The sequence below is a fragment of the Nesoenas mayeri genome (genome assembly GCF_963082525.1).
Source record: "Nesoenas mayeri genome assembly, chromosome: 2".
Taxonomy (NCBI): Eukaryota; Metazoa; Chordata; class Aves; order Columbiformes; family Columbidae; genus Nesoenas; species Nesoenas mayeri.
Genome location: NC_137543.1, coordinates 15,836,484 through 15,857,436, shown reverse-complemented (window position 1 = coordinate 15,857,436; position 20,953 = coordinate 15,836,484). Strand labels below are relative to the sequence as shown.

Sequence of the window (20,953 nt, the reverse complement as noted above, 5' to 3'; positions counted from 1 at the left end):
CCAACATAAATAACTCCAGGATTTGGTGATTTTGACCTGTGAACAGCTAAGTAATCTCAATTCTGCAGTTCACTGCACACAACAGAACCCGCAGAGAAAGTGATGGGGCTTTATACATACAAACTTGTTTGGGAGCTCAAACACTTGTGTAAAAGGCCTCCGTCTAATCACAGTCCAATGTCAGCAGGCCCAGCGCAATGCAGGTGCCCTGTCAGTGCAGCTGACAGGACTGGGATTACATTGACAGCTTGTCTCGAATACGTGGCACGCTGACAAAAGAGACACATTTCCTCAAGGGTATCATTGTTCCGCATTTCACAAAACAGAACAAAACCTCAAATTCCCCTTGGAGGAGCATTTGGGTTTCTTAGTCAGTGATTAAGAAGCAACATTTTTGTCTGTGGAACTTGGAGGCTTCTCTTATCAACCCGGTGGGCAGGAATTCTGCTGTGCTTCAAGCAGAGCTATTGGGGAACAGTGTGAGGTCTGCACAGCCTGATGGGTTGCAGGCTCTTGAGGTTCTGAAGACTTCAGAGGGATAGCTCATGTTCTGACATGGTTTTTGGGTTTCTTTGAGGTTGTTTTATCTGGGGTTGTTTGGATTTCTTTCATCCTTTAACCCCACTTCTGCAGCAATGTAGCCCTGAAAGACCAAAATGCACAGCAGACTGTTCAGCAGCCACTGAAGTTCAGTAAGAGCAGAGCACCTGATTTTCAGCAGCAACACAGCCCTCCAATGTATGCATTCACATATTGGATTACGTTAGATAGTGGCTGTAGTTAATAATAAGCCATTAGAACAGGAGTCCCCCAAGTTTTATCTGAGGTTAACCACTTAATGCTGATTGCTGTATAACAGAGTTTGCCTCTGATAAGCACTTTGGGGCTCAGTAAGGTTAATGAAACCTCAGGGGAGGGAAGACTGTATTTTGCTGGGGGTTTTTTTAAGAGTCATGCCTTCAGTGCGCCGTGTTAAGGAGGTTCATGGATTAGTCTACATGTCCACGTTTCAGACCAAAATGGCTTATTAAAATCCTACTTTTTTTGGTGCATCTAGGCTCGCATTTATATGTGCAGAGTTTCTGTTCACAGACAACAAAATCAATTAAAAGACACAAGTTTCTCACAACAGATTCCTCTTTTTGAGGAGCAAGCAATTCTGGCTGAAAACAGAAGGACAAAAACCCTTCTCTTGCATCAGATAAGTGTTGATCACCACTAGAATCTGAGGAATTAAGTAAACACTTCACAGGGTGTCCAGATCCTTGTTGGGTGAAGGCCTGAAAATCAATTCCTGAATGCAGTAAGGGCTTGGACAGAATCCAGAGTTTGTTGTTGTTGTTGTTGTTCCAAGAGCTCCTTCCACTGAAATCAGAGGAAAATGCTAGACATGGGTCCTTATATCTCCGCTAAAATAGCCAGGTTATTTGTGACCTCCCTGCTCTGCTCATTCTGTGATTACAGGGATGAAGCTCAGTGCCAAATGCACCGTACTGTACCCTGTCAGACTTTCGGCCTGTTCAGTTACATATATGAAATCAAACAATAATTTTCACTGGAGCACTGGGAGGAAGTACTTCTGTTTTACTGAAGGCTATTCCCTTGGCAAATCTGGACTTTCAGAGGCCAGCTGTTTCAGCACTAGACCAGTTATTTAAAAAACAACAACAACAACAACAACAACAAAAGCTTTGGATTTTATTTTTATTATAATACAGGGGAGGTAGGGAGGAATGCTTTTTGCTCCAGTCTCGTTGCTCTCTGTAAAAGGCTCAGCTGGCTGGGCTGGTATTTCCAAAACCAGAATCATTTTCAAAGAGGGACATGTAAAAATTAAGAACTGACAAGCTAATTGGAAGGGACTGAGCCCCGGGGGTAAGGACTGCTGTGCCTGACGCCCTCCGGAGCTCTGGTCCCACAGAGTGCCCTGTTCGTGGGTCTGACCCCCCAGCGCGGTCGCTCCCCGACCGGCGCCACCGCCGGGAGCGGGTTCGGGCCTGTGTGCTGGCGCCCCCCCGCGGCCACCGGCGGCGCTCCGGGCCGGGCGGAAGGAAAAGGGAAAAAACAACATCGTTTTCCCAAGTGCATTTCGAGTTGTTTCTAAACAGCGACCCGGAGACACCTGGGGAGCACCGAGGAGTGCAGGCGGCTGCTCGGGGGAACTCGGGACGCAGGCGACCGCACAGGGCGAGCGCGGTTCTTGTTGGCAATGCTGTCCAGGGGAGAGAAGGCAGCTCTGCTCCCCCTCTACTCTGCCCTGGTGAGACCACATCTGGAATATTGTGTCCAGTTCTGGCCCCTCAGTTCCAGAAGGACAGGGAACTGCTGGAGAGGGTCCAGCACAGGGCAGCGAAGATGATGAAGGGAGTGGAGCACCTCTCTTATGAGGAAAGACTGAGGGAGCTGGGTGTCTTTAGCTTGGAGAAGAGGAGACTGAGGGGTGACCTTATTAATGTTTATAAATATGTAAAGGGTGAGTATCGGGGATGGAGCCAGGCTCTTCTCGGTGATAACCAATAATAGAACAAGGGGCAATGGATACAAACTGGAACACAAGAGGTTCCACTTAAATATTAGAATAAACTTCTTCACAGTGAGGGTGACAGACACTGGAACAGGCTGCCCAGGGGGGTTGTGGAGTCTCCTACTCTGGAGACATTCAAAACCCGCCTGGACACATTCCTGGTAACCTCATCTGGGTGTTCCTGCTCTGGCAGTGGGATGGGACTGGATGATCTTTCAAGGTCCCTTCCAATCCCTAACGTTATGTGATTCTGTGAAAGAGCTGAAAACACAGAGTCATGGCAGAGTGCAACATTTAGGATATGAGTTAATCCATATGTCAGAGATTTGGTGCAAGAGTGGATTTTTATGCTACATACTTATTAGAAAAATAGAGACAGGGAAGAAGCTGGAATAACAGCACAAGTGCCGGAGGGTGTGTGGCTTGGGAAGACTCACAGGGGATCAGACAACAGTGGGAATCAGAGGCAAGAGAAGGAACACAACAAAGTGCAGACAGATCGGGTAAGAGATTCAGCATGCACTGGCTCATTTGTGTCACGGAGCAGAAATCAAACTCTCGGCTGTTTCTTCCTCCAGGTTCAGATTTCAGGAGAGCTTCCTTCTGCGTTTCATCATTAGGTTAGCTGTGTTATTAGACCGGAGAAACACTGCCAAATAATTATAAGATTACACTAAGACTAAATCCCCATATCATGAATAGCACATGCTGGCAAGTAACAAGCCGAAATAAAAGGAATCAGTGCTAGCTGCTCACTGATATCACAAACACACACCCACTAGGCAGCGAATTAATTCACTTCTTCAAAGTGAAGAACTGTAAGGTCCTCTAACAACTCCTTCACTTAATCACTTAAGTTTTCCCCATCTAAGTCTTCCTTACCTACAACTGAGCCATAAAATTGACTTCATGTCTGCACAGCAAGAAGGCAAATAGTCCTTGCCAGGCGACAGGACAAGTCATCTGAAAGGAGACCCTCCAGCACCTCCCAGGTCTGTGCTGGTTTCCACCAGATGGGATGAAGGTTAACAATGCTACATTCTATGGCTTCAAGCTGTTCCTGGGAGGTCTCCAAGTACCAACAGTGTTTCACCCTGCCCAGCTTCTAGGTGATGGGATCACACAGCCTAGTCATCAAGGAATGTGGTAAAGTAACCACCTAATCACTAACAGTTGGTGATGGTTCCAAAGTATGCAGAAAAAGAACTTTCTGAGAAGTAAAATGAGTATTTGGCAGTGCTAGGACTATTAATAACTAATACTCATGTAAAGCAGCTAAAGAAAAAATGGTTTATAAAAAGTATGGCTTATCAAGAACAAAAGAAGGTGGACAAAGGAAACAGGTGTTTTCATAACACCTTCTCTTAGCTATATGAAGTCCACTAAATTCATCTGCTTGGAGGCATCCCTTGCCCCTCCACTGATTACTTCAACAGTTTACTCTCTTACCCTTGATCTTCTGAATCCCACTTAAACTGGATGCCAGAGTCACTTCAGATAGACAAGGTACGTACCCAAAGGCTAAATCAGCTCCTAAGCTTTTTGGCTCTGTCAGTGGATCACAATCAGTGCTATGTTCTTGCTTGCAGACACACTGTGCAGCCTTATCAGCAAACTAGGAAATATCACAAAGCTTTACAATATAGTTTGAGAATTCCTGAAATAGGCTATGCTCAGACATTTGATACAGCTTTCCATATCTTACCCTAATTCACATTTTTAGCCTCCCTCTGAGTAAGAAACAGAAATTGATTTTGAAACTGGCTGCCACGGTGAGAGGTTCTGGAGGTGAGTTTTACACGATACTGATGTGAATCAGTGCTTTGCAGAGAACACGGTGGATCTGTTTTACAAAGACTGTACAACAAAGATCTTTTAAAGGACAAGGGTAAAACACGATACGATCTCTAGTAAGTAGAAGTTCACTAAAATAAACAGAACAAGATTGAACTAAAATTGCAAAGAACGCTTGTGTTAGAGGAAAGGAATAATCCAATTATCATTGCATTAATTATGAAACATTAATTCCCCAACATCTGACAGCACCTGAGGAGAAAGTACTGGGGAGTAAGTAAACAGTGCTCCAAATAAAGAGCAATATACCTTTTTCTCCTGTCACCTAAATGCTCACGCTCTAAGGGTACAGAAGAACTTATCTAAGCCAAGTTGACAGGGAGTTTCAAATCTGAAGCTGAAGAACAGGAATTATACTTTTCAGTTCAAAGATGATTTGGATTCTGTGTTTTACATCAGGTTGTAGTAAAAGCTACAGCAAATCAGGCTACCATGGCTCTCCCTGAATTCTTATAGAGCGACAGAGTGAAGAAAAAGAGGCAGCTAGAGTGCAATTCACTTCTGAATGTGCTGTAGAGCAATTGTTTATTGAAACCATGAGAGAACTTCCCAGGTAGTCAGAAGTGCAGAGAGCACACCAAGGAAAAGCAACCAGACCCAAGAAATATCCAATATCACAGGAAATGCTGTAAAACATTCATCAGCTCCTTGCATAGCAGATCCCCCAGCTGATAATGGAGCAGGAGCATGGAAACTGTTCATTCTGAATTTAGTAGATGTAGAAGCAATAACAATACATCATTGGCAAGCAAGGCCAAAAATGCCTCAATCACCCTTCAGCAAGTTCCCCTTCCTATTAAACAGAACAGATGATAATATCACTTCTTCCACACAGGTTTTAATGTAACAAATAATGGCATTAGACACTCCCCACTGGTTTGAGCACAGAAGTGAAGATGGTTCTGCCTCACGACGAATTGATGCGATTTCTTCTTAAACATATAGGGCCTAGTTCTCCTATGCACAAGCGGCAAGCTGGTTTAGCAGTGAAGACACTATCATGGCAGCTGGTTAGAAAATGTTCTCCTGCTCCAGATCAAAATAATAATAATAATAATAATAATAATAATAACAACAACAACAACCACCTCATAAAAAATTACTTTCTGCCATAATACTCCACAGACTATTTTTCACAGAACACCCAGTTTATCAGAAAATAATCAACTATGTTAATACTTAAGTTACAACTTCCATGAAGCACTCAGGTGCCTCAGTGGCCCCTTCGCAGCTGCAGATGAGCCTTCCCGGTCACAGCAGATCTCTCAGGAGCTGTTAGAGTTTTGCCTCCTGCTGTGGCAGTTCACTGGGTGTCGCAGGAGCTGCGATCTGACTGGAAACCAGGGCCAGGAGCCATTGCTAAAGTGTGAGAGATTACGTGCATCCAAAATGTTATCAGTAGGAGGCTGCATAAGGAAAAAAGATTTCCACTTTCCAACTATTTGGCTCATCTCACTTCTTTCAATTCCACGTTACATAAACACAGGGTTGCATTAATATATTTCTGATATTATTTTCCATGCAAAAATAACAGTTGCCACATATTAAGTGAACAGGAGCCTTATCCCAATGTCTGGCACTCTTTGATGTGTTCCACATGTTAAAAATTTGAGGGTAGCCAAGTATGAAACAAGGAAAACTCTTCAGTCCCTCACATTTTCCAACACGAGCATCACAGCTCCACAAAGAACACTACAAATAAGTCTGACCTTATCCAGGCAGCAGAATGAAAGCGCTCTCCAGGGTGAAGCAGTGATTTTATTTCATTTTTTAAACCACAGATGGATGTAGTCAGGATTGAACTGACAGCCCACCAACCAACGCTGCTGTTAAGACCTCACAGAAAGAGCAGGGAAAAGTGGCATAAATAAGGACCATGGGGAGGCAGCTGAAGCGCTGCACCACAGAGAAGGGAAGAGCTTCACAGAGCTGGCTGGAGATGGAAGTTCTTTCTACACCACTGCTATCAGATGAACACTGCTTGGGAGGAGAGATCTATTGTGCTGAAGAGCACTCACTGTCATGCAAAACAAGGAAGATAACTAATATCAGAAATACCTTCCACTTGGACACAATAAGGTTCTTTTTGTTTCTACTAAAAACTCTTTTCTTCCGTGAATAAACTAGATGCTTTCTGAGATATATGACAGTGCTGTGGAATGTTCAGAACTTGCTACAGGTTTGGGACCAGACAGAGAAAAATGTGGTGAACAAAACTTTAATAATGCTTTAAAGGTACTTTCTGCAACACCTGGACCTTCCTCACTTAGTACCAGTCCTACACCTGACCATAAAACCAGTCCTCTACCAATAACAACCTAGCGGGCAGGTTGTGACCAGTTCATAAGGGATAATAAAACAATGTCCAATGAAACAAGCTAAGGAGAGGTGCTGGTTTGTGTAGTTTTGTGCAGTGTAACTACGGTAAGATTTGTGAGCAGACTCTGGAGGGCCGGGTGTCAGTAACACAGAGGGGAAGCGTCGGGGTGAACACCGACAGAGGTCACCTTACACAAGAACTCATTTCGCTTCTTGCATCTGGTCTCACACTAGGTGTGCCACGTCACTGGCACGAGAGATGTTTTTGGGTCAATGTGATACTCATTAATAATGGAAGGATGAAGGATAAAGTTGGAATCACTTTCCAAGGGATGGATGAGGGAGTGAGCAGAAGTTGTTCCAAATGAAACAGACCTGCTAACAGAAAGACTCAGCTGGCTCAAACAACATCTTTCCTACACATTTAACAACACTGGTATCTTTATCACCATTGTAGAGACGCCAAAACACAAACGGGGAGGATGAGCATGATCAGAAGGTCACAACATGGTGAATAAAGCCATCTGGTTTTAGTCACCCTTCCCGCCCCAGGGGCAGGACTGAACCCCAGGCCTCCCACACCCCCTGCTCGCCTCTCATCCCCATGGCACAGCACAAAATTCAGTGAGTTCCACGAACTAAAGGGCATCTTCTGGAAATCAGAAAGATATTTGGCAACACTTTGATAAGAAAAAGCAGCCCCCTCTCTGTATGGATAGAGTAACTTAGACCCTGAGGATTCAGTGTGCTTCCTAAGAACATCAGAGTAACCTGAAACGGAGCCAAGATTTCTCCAAATTCCAGTTTAGTCTCTTAAACCACAAGATCATCCCTTCACCCATATGCTAAATAACCTGAATATTTCACCTGATGTGATAAACACCTAACATTTGCAAAGATATTATTGAAGTGAAAACAACAAATCCATTCAAATTTTAAAAGCAAGATTTCATATGAATTTCATAAAAATATATGTCAACATAGCTGTTTTAATGCAGGCACCTTTAGAGGTTACAGAATTAGCCAGATTTTAAGGTTATTTGCAGCAGGTTTTTCAGTAACATATATTTCATTTTCCGAGGTGCCATTTGGTATTTAATGAATATTCATAAGCTCTGGTCCCTTATAAAACTAAAAAGAGGTTTTCTTGAGTCCTGTTCCTTTCCTCCTTAAAAGTTTAATTTTAAAAGGCTTGAGCCCTTTCAAGTACCTCCTATGAAATTCTTTCACTTGGACCAAGGTACCTCTTGGGTATTATTTTGACAGAATGAGGTTTGTTTAATGATCATAGCATTAAAACCTCATGCTCTCTAGACACACATTAGCACACTGGGGAACATGGTGTAAAAATGAGAGGTGAAGCAGGGTTTCTTTCTTTCCTTCCTTCCTTTCTTTCAACAAATCATGCATCAATAAGCAGTTACTTGGACATCATCTTTATTACTTTGTCAATGGACCATTTTCACCAAAATGGTTATTCCTTAGTCATTCTATGCCCAGTCTTGCGCTGCTTAATGCTGAGAACATTGCAAAAAAAATGGCACAGGATAACACCATCAAAGAACAGCTCATCTCTCAAGAACTCCTAGTCATTTAAAAGTATTGCTGCCCGGCAAATTCAAATCCACAAATGCACATGGAAAGCAAGGTCCAGTTCTCAGCTTTGCCCCCTGAATTATAATGGTATCAAATGAGTGTAAACAGCTGGCCAGTCAGAGCAGCTCTCTATGTCCACTTGCACTGGTGCAAATGCCAAGAGCAGTTGTTGAATTTCCAGTGGTTCCTGCTGGCACATTCCTCCAGCCGAGGTCTGCTCCCTGGACCAGGCTCCCTACAAACGGCAGCCCCGCTTTTGAGTCTGTCAACTGTTCCCCCCAATTTGGTGTCACCCGCAAATCTGATGAGAGTACACTCTGTCCCATGGCATCCTCAAGATCACCAGATAAAGCATTTTATTCTTACACATCTGCAGCTGCTCTTTGTCAGGAGTAGTAAAAAGGTATAAAATCTCCACAAAGAAAAGGACACTTTGGGTTGCTTTTTTGCCCCCAACTCAATAACTGTCATCAGCAACTAACAGTCCCAAGTAAAATGCTGCGTTTTTCAACGCCTATGGTTAACAACTGCTAGATATATTTGCCCAAGACTATTTTCCTGGCTTATGACCATGACTTAGATTTTATCTTCAAATAAAGTTTAAATATCCTTTTCATGTCACTTTCTTCAAGTTCTTTTCCATCATATTTTTCCATATCAAAGCAGCCTGTAAAGTCACTTTAATTCCTGAGAAATTTTGAACAATCACATCACTTTTCCACAACCATATCTGGAAACAGTTACAATACTTTGGCTTAATCTTCACATTAGTTTCCATGCTCCTTTCATGCTCTACTTTTTCTGAGCCACAAATCCACTGTTCTATCCCCTTATTAGATTTCAAATAATCGGAGTCACAGGGACCAAGAGCACTGGAAATATCCTCCCGAGTTATTGATTTCACTCATAATATTATCACAACATACTTTTATAAAAGCCGTACAAACATTGATCGCATTTCTTCTTTTCTTTGGTAGTTACTGAACTGATTTTCTTTCCTGCAGACTTACATTCTAACACTCATACTAATATTTTCTTTATACTTCTTTTGTGTAAAGTAAGAAGAATTGATCTTGATTCTTCTTTTTCACAGAAGTCTATAAGGTTCGATGTTGTGCACATCTGCAATGAAACTACCAGGTTCCATCTACATGTATGTTGGAATGAAAACAACTTTCCTTTCAACTTTATCTCGCCGTGTCTTAATTCTAAAAGGAGACAATATGTCGGTAAAACAGTACCAGAAAACATTAAGAAATAGCTTCAGTTGTTCCTGGTAGCACTCTGGACGCAGTCAGCTCTGTACACATGGGTGGAGACCCAGGCTGCATTCCTATGGGCTGCGTTCAGGCCTGATGACTTAGAGGAAATGGGCACAATGGTTACGCACTAAAACTCAACGCTTACCAAACCAATACAAACCACCTCTCACATATGAGTATTGTGCGCGTATTCATGGCTACATAGTAAACAAATACTGGTAGTTAAGTTTGCCACGTTTGCAGTCATTCACATATTATCAGGAAGGAAAGAACAGCAACAGGAATCAATGGAAAATTTGAAACACCACAAGTACACGAACAAGACACTAATTGAAACACACATTAGTTAACAGTACATTATTGTTAAGATCGAGACTTGTATGTGAAACTCAAACTTCTGCTTGATATTAAATGGCTGAATGCCCATTCCCATTTTTGTATACCACCACTTCAGAGAACAAATTTCAGCTGACCACAAAGTGGTCAGTTAAAATACCACTACAGCAAACCTAGTAGGAGTTAACAAGTCAAACAGATCAACAAAATCAATATAAACCTCTGAAGTAAATAGGAAAATAAAATATAATGATGCTTTTAAAATATGTTCTTGTAAGACAAGACACAAACTGTTAAAGGGTTGGAGGTCCTGTGGGTATTTGGGGGATAAACCATGATAGAACAAACAAATAATTTTTAGAGTAGACAAAGAAAGTATGTGAAAGCAGGAAACCCCCTATCCAATAAAGGAAAGACTGCAAGAAAGAAGGATTGTTTGTACTTGAGCTACGCCTGGGACAGAAATCAGTTTATTTGGCTGGAAATAATAGTTTAGATTGACAATAGGAAAATACCAACTTTAAAGACCATAAATTATTGGAATAGAGATATGTGAACATCTCGTCCATTGCAAATTTTCCAGAACAAAGTTAAACAAACATCTGTCAGAAAACAACTTGCTGTATTGATTCTCTTTCAGCCCTAGGGAGAGGCTCACTTGGGTTTGCTTCCCATCCTACGTGTTAAGGACTCCAAGTTCAATTGAAAAAAAAAAAGGGAGGAGGGCAAAAAAGAATATGAACTCAAGGTGAAACACTTCCATGAAAAGAAACTCATTTATTTTTTTCCTCATAGGACATTTCTTAACGTTTGGGGCTTTTTTTATTTATTTGGAATGAACAAGGTGTGGCGCTTACCCGCATACAGACTGACTTCTTTCCTCATTATATTAACCCTGAATAATGTGAAATTTATCTTTTAGAGAGATGGGGAAATCACTTATCGCATCCTATGGAAGGTGGTGTATTCCTCCTGCTCTAAACCTTGTAACTCTAGTCATACAATCAGCAAGAAGTCCACAGCGCACAGTCACAATCTATTAGCAACAAAGTAAAACAATTTGCCACATTTTAAGCAAGTGAAATATGTCTGATAGTGCATACTTTACCAGTTATGTCGTGCTGTTTGAATGACTCACTGTAGATTTGATACTGATTAGGGCAATGTTTCTTCAGCCATTTGCAGACATCCTGCTGGGTCCATAACGCCACAGGCTTGGTCAGCTTCACAGTCCCAGACTACAAACACAAAAATGACGAACAGAAATGATGTTTATTTCTGAAACGTGTGCGGACTAATCTGTGATGTCTATATAAGATACTAAAATAAGAAATGCAAGATGGGAGCTGCTCTGGCTGGCAGATATCCAATAATTACCTGCATGTTACACAAGACCCAGCTGTTCAAATACATCACCCAGGAATCCTACACAGTGAAAGGGTTTTTTAACATTACTTTGCATTGCATATGTGTTCCTTACATCAAAGAAACATATTGCACCATGTCTTACTTGAATAACAGTTTAAAGAATGACCAGCTCTGCACCCGAGGGGCAGTAGTTGCAGCCTTTGAACCCTTCGGATTCACCAGAGGGCTGTACGTTGGCGTCGCAGTTTGGATACAGCCATGGACAAGCAGGAGTATCCTCAGGCCAGGTGTGCTCCTCAGTGACAACTCCAAAAGATCTTGCAACAAAGCCCTTCAGTGCAAACAAGCTTAGAGATGTGTTCTGCCAGGGAAAAGGAGAGTGCACACCGGTGCAGGCACAGCTGGGGGGGCGGTCCGTACCGAGCATTTCGGCTGACATCGTCCCCACTTCCAGGGATGTTTACAAGCACTTCTAGTTTTTCTGCTTCCTTTTTACCTTCAACCCTCCTACAATCCCCGTTATGTGAAATAAATAGGACTCCTGCTTAAAAGTTTCTTCTTCATAAACACATTTTTAAAAGACCGCTGTTCACTATTTCCCTGAAAATTCAATGTTATAACAGATTATCTGAACAAACAGATTAACAGTTTATACATAAAACAACCATAAACTGTCAGTTGCACTGTCGTATGTATAAAGCCACATTTCATTTAATAAAGCAATTCACCTTTGTACGTACACTCTTTTTTTCAACCATATGAAAACGCTGAGTTCTTTATGATCTAAATTGCAGGGATTTAAAGCCTCTTGTCAAAGTAGGCGAAACAACAAAAAAGAAAAAAAATAGTCGAAGTGATTTCATCTGTTTTTTTGGTTTTTGGTTTTTTTTTTTGCCCAGGAGACTAAGAAAATCTCAAATAGATGGGTGGTTATTACCAACAATAAATGTTTAACATTGGACATCGCTGATGTAAGCGGGTGTGAACACCAATGTATCCGTTTACTGCATGATTTTGTCAAAGAACTGAGACTACAAAATAAATTAAAGTATCTTTGTTGCTAGGCTGTGCATTCTGAATACCTGTCCTCCAGCTCCTCGGTGGTTTGGAAGGTTCAAGAGACGTCTTTCTGCACAAATTTGAGCTGAAGGGGAATGTCATCTCAACCATTCTTCTCCATTAGGACTCATGGCAGATTCCCTCGATATTGCCAGCCAGGGTGTATCCCAGCATATACACAGACGTACTTTGTCAGACAGACTTTTTCAAAGTCGCTTCGAAATTTTTCATTACTAGAATCCCAAAGGACTGAAGCAGTTTTAAGCCAGTGCTTTGCGTGTCCTATTAAGTCCATGAAGTGCATCATGCGAAGATATTAAGTTAGGGCCAGGGAATATGGCAGAGATAAAATTCCAATGGGTAAATGTCTTGAATTTCTCATGTGTCGCGGTTGAGACGGACAAACGACATGGACCAAGTTCTTTCAAGATGAAAGTAATAGATGCCATTTATTGCTACAAGTGCATTTTTATACAATTCTACCAGTTCATGTGTCTTTTCACTATTGGCTACAAGTTACAGCACTAACATCTCATTGGTTAATTTTTCTATCATCCATGTTATTCTTCTATCCCCTTCTCTCTCACGGGTACATCTCTCCTCTCTCCGGATACTTCTTTACTCCCATCCTTCTCAAGGGTAAATCTTAATATCTCAAGGCTGATCTCTACTCTCATATTTTCTGTCAAGGATTCCACAGACCCGCTGCAGTTTCCCACACTCATGCCAAATTTTCCCTATCTCTTTTTCATTGTCTGGGTAGAAGTTCAACAAACAGCAGGAAAATTATAGTTGTTTTGAACAAAAATACACTCACCGGAAACACGAATCCTGTTTCAAACACACTGATCGGCACCATCCACATTTAGAGGTATCACAATAATGCACAAAACCATTCCAAATAATTGATTCTCCTCTTTAGCTGCCACCTTCTGCAGCAAGTGGCAACCTGACTGACAGACTGAGTGCCCACAAAACAAGGCATTTCCAGCGGTGCTGACGTGGCACTGTAACCAGGCCAGTGCTTGTTCCACCGCTGCCCTTTCCAAGCAGCACATCAGGACCCTGCATTGCAGAGTGCGCTCTGGACAGCACCAGGGTCTGGAGAAGGCAGGACCCTGCAGGGACAGCAAGTGCCCCCTCACTGCTCCTCGTGCAACCGGCTCCTCCTTGAACTCCTCTACCCGACTTGTTACTGCTATCCGAGTCACAGCAGAAACTGAATTCCAATGAAGAACCCAACATCGTGGTATCAGCTGATTTGTATTACATGCCTATATAAATGTGTGTCCTTCACAAACAGAGCAAATGAAAAAAGTAAAAATAGCCATAGAGCACAAGCAGTCTCTTGGATTCCATTGAAATCGCTGAACAACAGAGTCAGGACTTCAGTGTGTATTTTTATTTGAGTTACTGCTTGAATTTGAAGATATTTCTTGAGCATTGGATCTTTTGAAGACTAGAGGAAAGTCTGTTAGCCCTTCAAAAATAAATTGTTAAGAGCTTTTCTTGTACAACATAAAAATACTTAATTTACAAATATTTGTATACAAATACATATAGCTAGCTATAAATGTACAAGCTATTTATTCCTAGCTGAAAGTATACACGTAGTGCCAATGTTTGCTTTAACTAAGAGGTTGCTCTTTTCAGTTCAGCAACTATTCTCCTCTTAAAAGGTTTAAGCACCATCATGTTAAATATCTGAAGAACAAGTTCATCAGCAATTTCAGTACAAATTTAACATTTCCCTCTGTGCCTGTAGAATTGAAAGGTGGTTTCAAATGTCGCTGTTTATGCTGTGTAATATACAGAACACTGCACAGCAAACATACATGCTGATTTTTTCCTGTCCAGTGTGCAGAATTATTGCTGAAACATGTTTGACTTAAACTTGTAACTACAGCCCAAAGAGGGCATTTTTATACTGACACTATCACCATTATGTTTGATTTTCTAATTCATAAGGGCTTGATGAGTTAGCAGAATATACGGTTTTTAAAGCAACAGTTATAAAAAGTATATTGTTGTCGCTTTCATTTTTGGAACATCATACTCAAAATATTTTCCAACCAGATGCTCTAAATGAAAGGCTATTAAAAATACACTACTTTCCCACAAAATTCATTTGTTAGTTTTTTCCCTGCTCTAAAGCTAGATCTTATACTAAAAAAATTGCCAGTAAACCATGGAAAATTACCCTTACCATAAACATACCTATCATATGAGTCTCCTGCCACTAGCTATATATAAACTACCTAGACAGGTGGAAAACATTATGTTTTATTTTATTTCTGTTTATCAGCTCAGTTAAACAATAGTTCAAAAATCATTAAGATAAAATAATATATTTTAAAAAATCTTTGGTCCAGCCTCCCCTTTCATTTTCCTGACATAAACTCAGCCTAAGATCCCCCTTTGCTGGCAGCACTTAAACAGTTTTAATCCTGCCAAACACTCTGCCAACTCATGTGCCAGATACAGATCTAATGAGAAGAAAACTCTTCAGTACTCTGATCTTTTCTTGTATATTTGAAGAAAAACCTGTTTCTTCAGGATTTTGTGTCAACCTCCTTCTCCTAAATTGCCAGCACCAGCTGTTGCTATGTGTATCTCAAACTATAAAAATGACTCCCAAGAAGAAAAAAAACTAACATCTTTAATATGTGACACAATTTCATACCGTCTTTGTTCCAAAGGGCAGAGAAGACAGTACTTAAAATCATCAACTCAATAATAAATAAACAAATCAAACTTCCCGCCTGCACACTACTAGAGAGTGTATTTCACGGTTCAGAACAGCACTGGCACCCAGGCCCAGCTCTTCCTAAACCACAACCTACAACTCTTCTTCAGCCTCCCAGGTGCAGTTTACCAAGCTGCCAGGTTTGAATGTCAATTTATTCACCAGAATTTCTTTGTCTTTATTTATTGTACTTTGTAGACTCATTATATCATTTGGGTTGGAGAAGACCTTCAAGATCAATGAGTCCAGCTACTTACCTAGCACTGCCAAGTCCTCCACTAAACAATGTCCCCAGGTGCACATTTGCACGTCTTTTAAACCCCTCCAGGGATGGTGACTCAACCACTTCCCTGGGCAGCCTGTTCCAGTGCTTCATTTCACTCCAGAAGAGAAAGAAAAGGCTTCTGTATTTTTGAGTGACAGAGGATTCAATCTCATTAAAATTACTTTACATACTTTGAGCCAAGTTCTTTAAAAGAGCTTCTCCAAACCAAATATTTCGTGCATTTTACAAATTTGCTCGGATTACAAAATCCAGGGATTGTGGAGATCAGGGACCTCAGTCAAACAGGGCTGCAGGAAGAAGGCTGCCTGACACCATTTGTAACATCCAATTTGCCAACATACTGACCCTGAACACAGAAGCGAAGTCAATGCATATTTACATTCCAATTTATTGAAAGACCCTACAGTTTCTGCCTTAAAGAAACCCCACATGTATGAAACAGAGATGGATAAAAGCAGCGCTGCTCAAAGCACTGGGGCAGATTTCTGCTCCAACACGCATCACAAGAGACTCTGCTCTGAATTTTACAGTTCAACTAGAAAAAGACAAAGCTGGACCAATTTTGGTACAGCTGTGTTGGTCAAAGGACATCAGCAAGGCAAGGCTGCAAGGAAAAGCACCATCATTTATTAGACCAGCAGCATGAAGCTCTGCCAGACGCGTTTCAGGCACAAAGAAAGCTTCACACGGAGTAAACTCGGAGTACAACTGCTCAGCGCTGAACCGCTACGTTAACCCAGTTAGGCAGTATGAAGAAAAGGGGGTGATAGCTGTGACGGAGGTATGGGAAGAGCAAAGGAAAGAATTAGGTCACTGCCACCTAACAGGGACAGAAAGAGTGAGATGGGTGGCTGTCACCCTGAGAATAATGCAGAGTCAGCTGGGGCAGGAAATATTAAAATGTGTCAGAAAACCATTGATGTGTCTGTGATCAGAGAGACTGGAAGAAAAGAAATGAGATCACTTCATGCGTGAAGCTGAGAAGGAAATACTTGTTAAATCAAAACATAATGCCTTCTGCAAGCAAACTATAAAGGGCCGGTGATATATTTAAAAATTAGAAAAATAAAATTTTATGTGTATCCAATATAGATAAGATATAACAGAGAACTTAAACTACACACCTGCAAGAGTTATCTAAGTTATTGTCGAATCTTTCAGACTGCTCCACTAGCACGACTAACAGCATCATCTCCACCGTTTATGACAAGAAGCAGCAGGAGCCGCAATGCCCACAACACATTTGAAAAGCATAATATATTTTTAAACATGCTTGGGTTGTATTTCTGAAACTGAGAAAATACGAATAATTTTCTTATATTCCAAATTACTTCTCCAACATTAAATTGCCTACATAGCATTCAGAATCAATGACTAACATAAAAGATAGTTTCTGTTCTGGAAAGAACAGAAAAAATGAGCCAGGCTTGTGAATGTGTTTTTATATGATATCTTATGATATTGAAGTATCTGGAAATGACACATTTTTGGTTTAGAAATGCACTCAGATAGTCAGGTAGTAATATTTACAGATTTTTCCAGCAAATAATAAGAAAATTACAATAATAAGCATATACCCCATAAAAACACTGAAACGTCTGTTGTATTGGGTACCCATCTGTGTTATTGAGAATTTTAATCCTAAGAAGAGACGCAAATGAAAAACCAAAGGAAATGTGCTTATTAAAAAAAAAAAAAAGAAAAGAAAATACTATAAGACACCTTCTCTTCTATGTTGATAAAAGACTAAATGTTTAAAACTTTAATTGGATCAGAAATTCAAACAGTCACATTCTAATTTATTACTTAAGTCACTGTGAAAAACAAAATAATCAGCATGGCAAATAAAATACATTATTTAAAAAAATAATTGCAATTTAGTTTGAAGCACACTTTCAAGGTTAACTTTGCACCAACTTTGGTTTAGCCAAGACATAAACCCTAATGCCACCCAGGAAGGATTAAAACAGAGACACTACAGCAGTTATTGTACAACTCATACACCTCTGACTGAGCAACACGCAACGTCCCCTTTGAATGAAAACTACAGAGTCTTGGGAGGGCCACCAAGCCTCCCCAGTTGTGCTGGAAGCGTTTTCAGATAGCGCTTTGCATTCCCTCAGTTGCAAGCTTGTGTCTCACGTTTGCTGCCCCAAACTTACTTGCTCCACCAGGAAAGATGCAAAATGCACCTGGCTGGCCTAATCTATGGCCTCCTGAGCATGGCAGTCATATAGAGATGCCACGAGCAAGACTCGGAGGCTGTGCAGCTCCCAGGGCGCTCACATCTGTTAACACAGGTCCTCTGACATCATGGGGGAAAGAGAACAGAGTTAAAGGGGTAGACTAGGACACCTGAGCAGCCGCAGCTCAGGGCTGTGAGCACAAGGTGAACAGGGCTGGGTCAGACCACGCCAGGAAGAACCAGGCAGGGAAAAGACCGGAGATTGGCAGGGAAGCCATGGAAAGTGCAGGAGAAGTGGAAAAGCTCCTGTAAAGTAAATTTACTATTCATACCCTCCTGTTTTCTGGAGGAGAAGGAGAGGAACAAATGCCAGTTCTATGAGGACAGCAGTAGCTCACAGCCTCCTGTTTCTCTCACCAACAGTCTCTTCACCTTTCCACACCCCCAAAGGCCAAGTCAGCCGCTGGCTGCTCGTTGTTGCCTCCTCCAGCAAAGTGCTGGAAATTGCTCTCCCGGCCAAAAAAGTGCTCTGGCAGCCACAAGGAGAAACTTCTACTGCAGGGCCCCAGCACCACCACTTGTTCAAAGACCAATGAACGATGAATGTGTTACCTTGGCTTTCAAGCAACACCAGGACTGACCCAATCCAGTACCTTCTGTACCTGTGCTACAAGCTTAGGTGTACTACAGACAGACTGCAAAGCGGGTAAAGGAATCAAATTATGATAATAATGAGATTGATCTGGAAAGCAGGAAGGTGTTAGGGGGCGCTAACTCCCTCTTAAGGCCATCACAAGTATAACCATCAAAAGGAAAGGATAAAGTTGTCCAAAAAATATTACTGAGCATTATCCTGATCAGGATAAAGACGGTATCGAAACAACAAGCAAGGATAAATAAGGTGACATATTTCCCATGAAAGTACTCTCTTTCAAAGAGATATCACACGCTGAAAGCAAGAATCATGACTGGCAGATGCCGGTGTTGATATAAATGGCAGTGGCACTATCAGCAAAGGGTGAAGAACTGAAGTGTCAGGATGAGAAAGGAGAAGACAGAGCACTCCTCAGCACTGTCAAGAAGCTTGCCTGACATCATCCTAATTGCTATCAAAAATCTTGAAAGCCACAACTGGGACAGACAGGCCCACAATGCTTAAAATAAAACCACAAGTAGGCCCAGAGGCATTATCAATTTTAGGTTTTGACAACCAAATCCAAACCAATGAGTGCAATGTTTTAAAGTTTGCTCCATCTAAAAACACCGCATTTCTAATCTTGCCAAACTAAAGATCCATTTCGCTCAGTGCAGAAGATTCCTCACAGTCCAAAAATTAAATACTTGTGTTTGGATATTTTCGGAGAAGACACACAGAAGCGGAGTTGCTCTGTCAGGATGAGGATTCCTACTTCACAAGATACATCAGTCATTCAATACTGCTTCATTGCTGTGGCTTTGATTCCCCTTCTCTACCTGAGACAATTCAAACTTGTCCAAGTCTCGGTTCTAACTATCACTACCTTATCATACAGATTACAGTCTTCACAAGTAAATACAAAGCTTCCTGCTTTTACAAACAGAAACCTACTCTGTGTCCTGCACAGATCTGGAGATCTGTTCACACAGCAGGTGCCCTGCTCGGATGCCTTGTGCATATGAAGACAAAGGCTCCTCCTCAAATTTCTCTAGCCTGCTTGCTACCATTATTGAGTCAAAGAAACAGAATTAACTTAAATTAACGGCCCTGTTTTAATACCAAGTTACAACAAGTAATGAACTAAACTTTATTATAAACACGTGTCCTTCATTGCACTTAACCACACACTACACCAAGAATAAGAACTTGAGACATTCGCCATGGACACGGTGCACGTAACTTGCAGGTTAGCTCGTCTTTTATCCTGTCTTAAGGATAAAAGGACACCCATGGCCAAAAAGAGTCCTCATCACAGAATGCTCCATTCAGGCTGGTGGCAGGCAAAGGACAGGGCCCCATCCCAGCAAAAGTGGCAAGTTCAAATCCATTCAGGTACGCATAGGAAGGCAAACAGGAATATCCAATAACTGAACTGGTGATGAAATGCAGAAATGTAGCTCCCCCTTTTCCAACGGTTTGTCCCGAACTTCAGAAACACCGTCAGAGCAACTGAAATTCCACTTCTGGGGAAGTTCAGTATTTGTCAAAAATATTTTCTCTGTGTCTAGATTAAAATAAAAATCCTACCACTACCCAAACCCCACCTGTACGACAAACCTGACAATTACAAAGGACTCTCCATTCCCACGGTTTTTTTTTAACCAATCCTGGCACCTCTGCAACTTGCACCTTAGGCAGTTACATTTACAGTTGAACTAAACCTAGATTACTCATCAGGAATTTCATTAGAACAAACACAAACCAGGCGTATAAGTAGGTCCACTGACTTTCTTGGCAGCTCTCACATACTTACTTAAAAATGGTCATGTAGAAGAATTTAGCTAAAACATAGCTTGTAGCAGCAACAAAATCCACTGGCCAAACTAGACTGGAAAAATGTTTAATTTGCATGAAAATTTCAGTAATACACTGAAATCTTGTTGTTCTTTAATTACAGAAAAATAAACAGCAAAAGAAAAGAGCTAAAAAATTAAAGACCTGAAGGACATCATGAAGTTTTGATTTTATACTTGCAAATTCAATAACAAGAATAAAAGGAAGTTGGTTGGCCTGTATTTGTTCTGTGGATCATGAGAATGCTTCTGACTCATAAACTCATATTTGGTGATGCCTTACCTGCAACTCTTCAGTCAAGTGGATTCTTTCAAAACCAACTCAATTATCAATAATTATCAATAAGAATTACAAACACACTGCCTTGAAATGAGAAGAACTGGACAGGACTGTGACTGTTTCAAATGTACCTGTTTCATATTCACATTATCCATGCTAACATGGATATGAACTGAAATGTGTCAATTAAAAATTATGACGTGTAGCTTAAGGGTAGAAACTTCCAAGCTTATAAAAATTAAGTTTCTTTACTAGGAATACAACTATAATACAAATAGGTCTTTCTTTAATGGAGAAGAAAAAAAAAAGCGGGGGGGTGGACTGTACAAAGCAGTTCTCTGGTCTTTCCAGACCTTTTTTAATAGCTGCTGTATGTCAGAGGTGAAGGGTACAGTCCATTTTTGATCTTAAACACACAGACAGTGAAGCATTTTATATAAGAAGAGCTATAAAAGAAAATGTTACTTCAGCGTTAACAGGTAGTGAGGTTAATTCCACCATTAGCTCAACAGCAGTACATTTGTACAGGGAGAACATCTAACATCCTGAGAGGATCTTCATCCCTATTAAATAATGACAGGTTTCTTTCTTACAAGGTTTACTCCTTCCGAGTGAATCACATTTTTGGCACCTTTGTTTCCAGCAGAT

General features: G+C 41.1%; 1 protein-coding gene across 2 annotated transcripts in view; it reads right to left on the bottom strand.

Moving 5' to 3' along the window:
• SAMD12 (sterile alpha motif domain containing 12) overlaps positions 1-20,953 on the bottom strand; it is a 146,534-nt gene that overhangs the window by 108,641 nt on the left and 16,940 nt on the right. Inside the window, exon 2 of one of the 2 annotated variants that reach the window (XM_080340498.1) lies at positions 11,030-11,129. In XM_080340498.1, the coding sequence (XP_080196624.1) occupies positions 11,030-11,129 (100 nt within the window). Of the gene's footprint in view, positions 1-10,999; positions 11,130-20,953 lie in introns of both variants that reach the window. The other variant, XM_080340497.1, reaches the window with a different exon arrangement.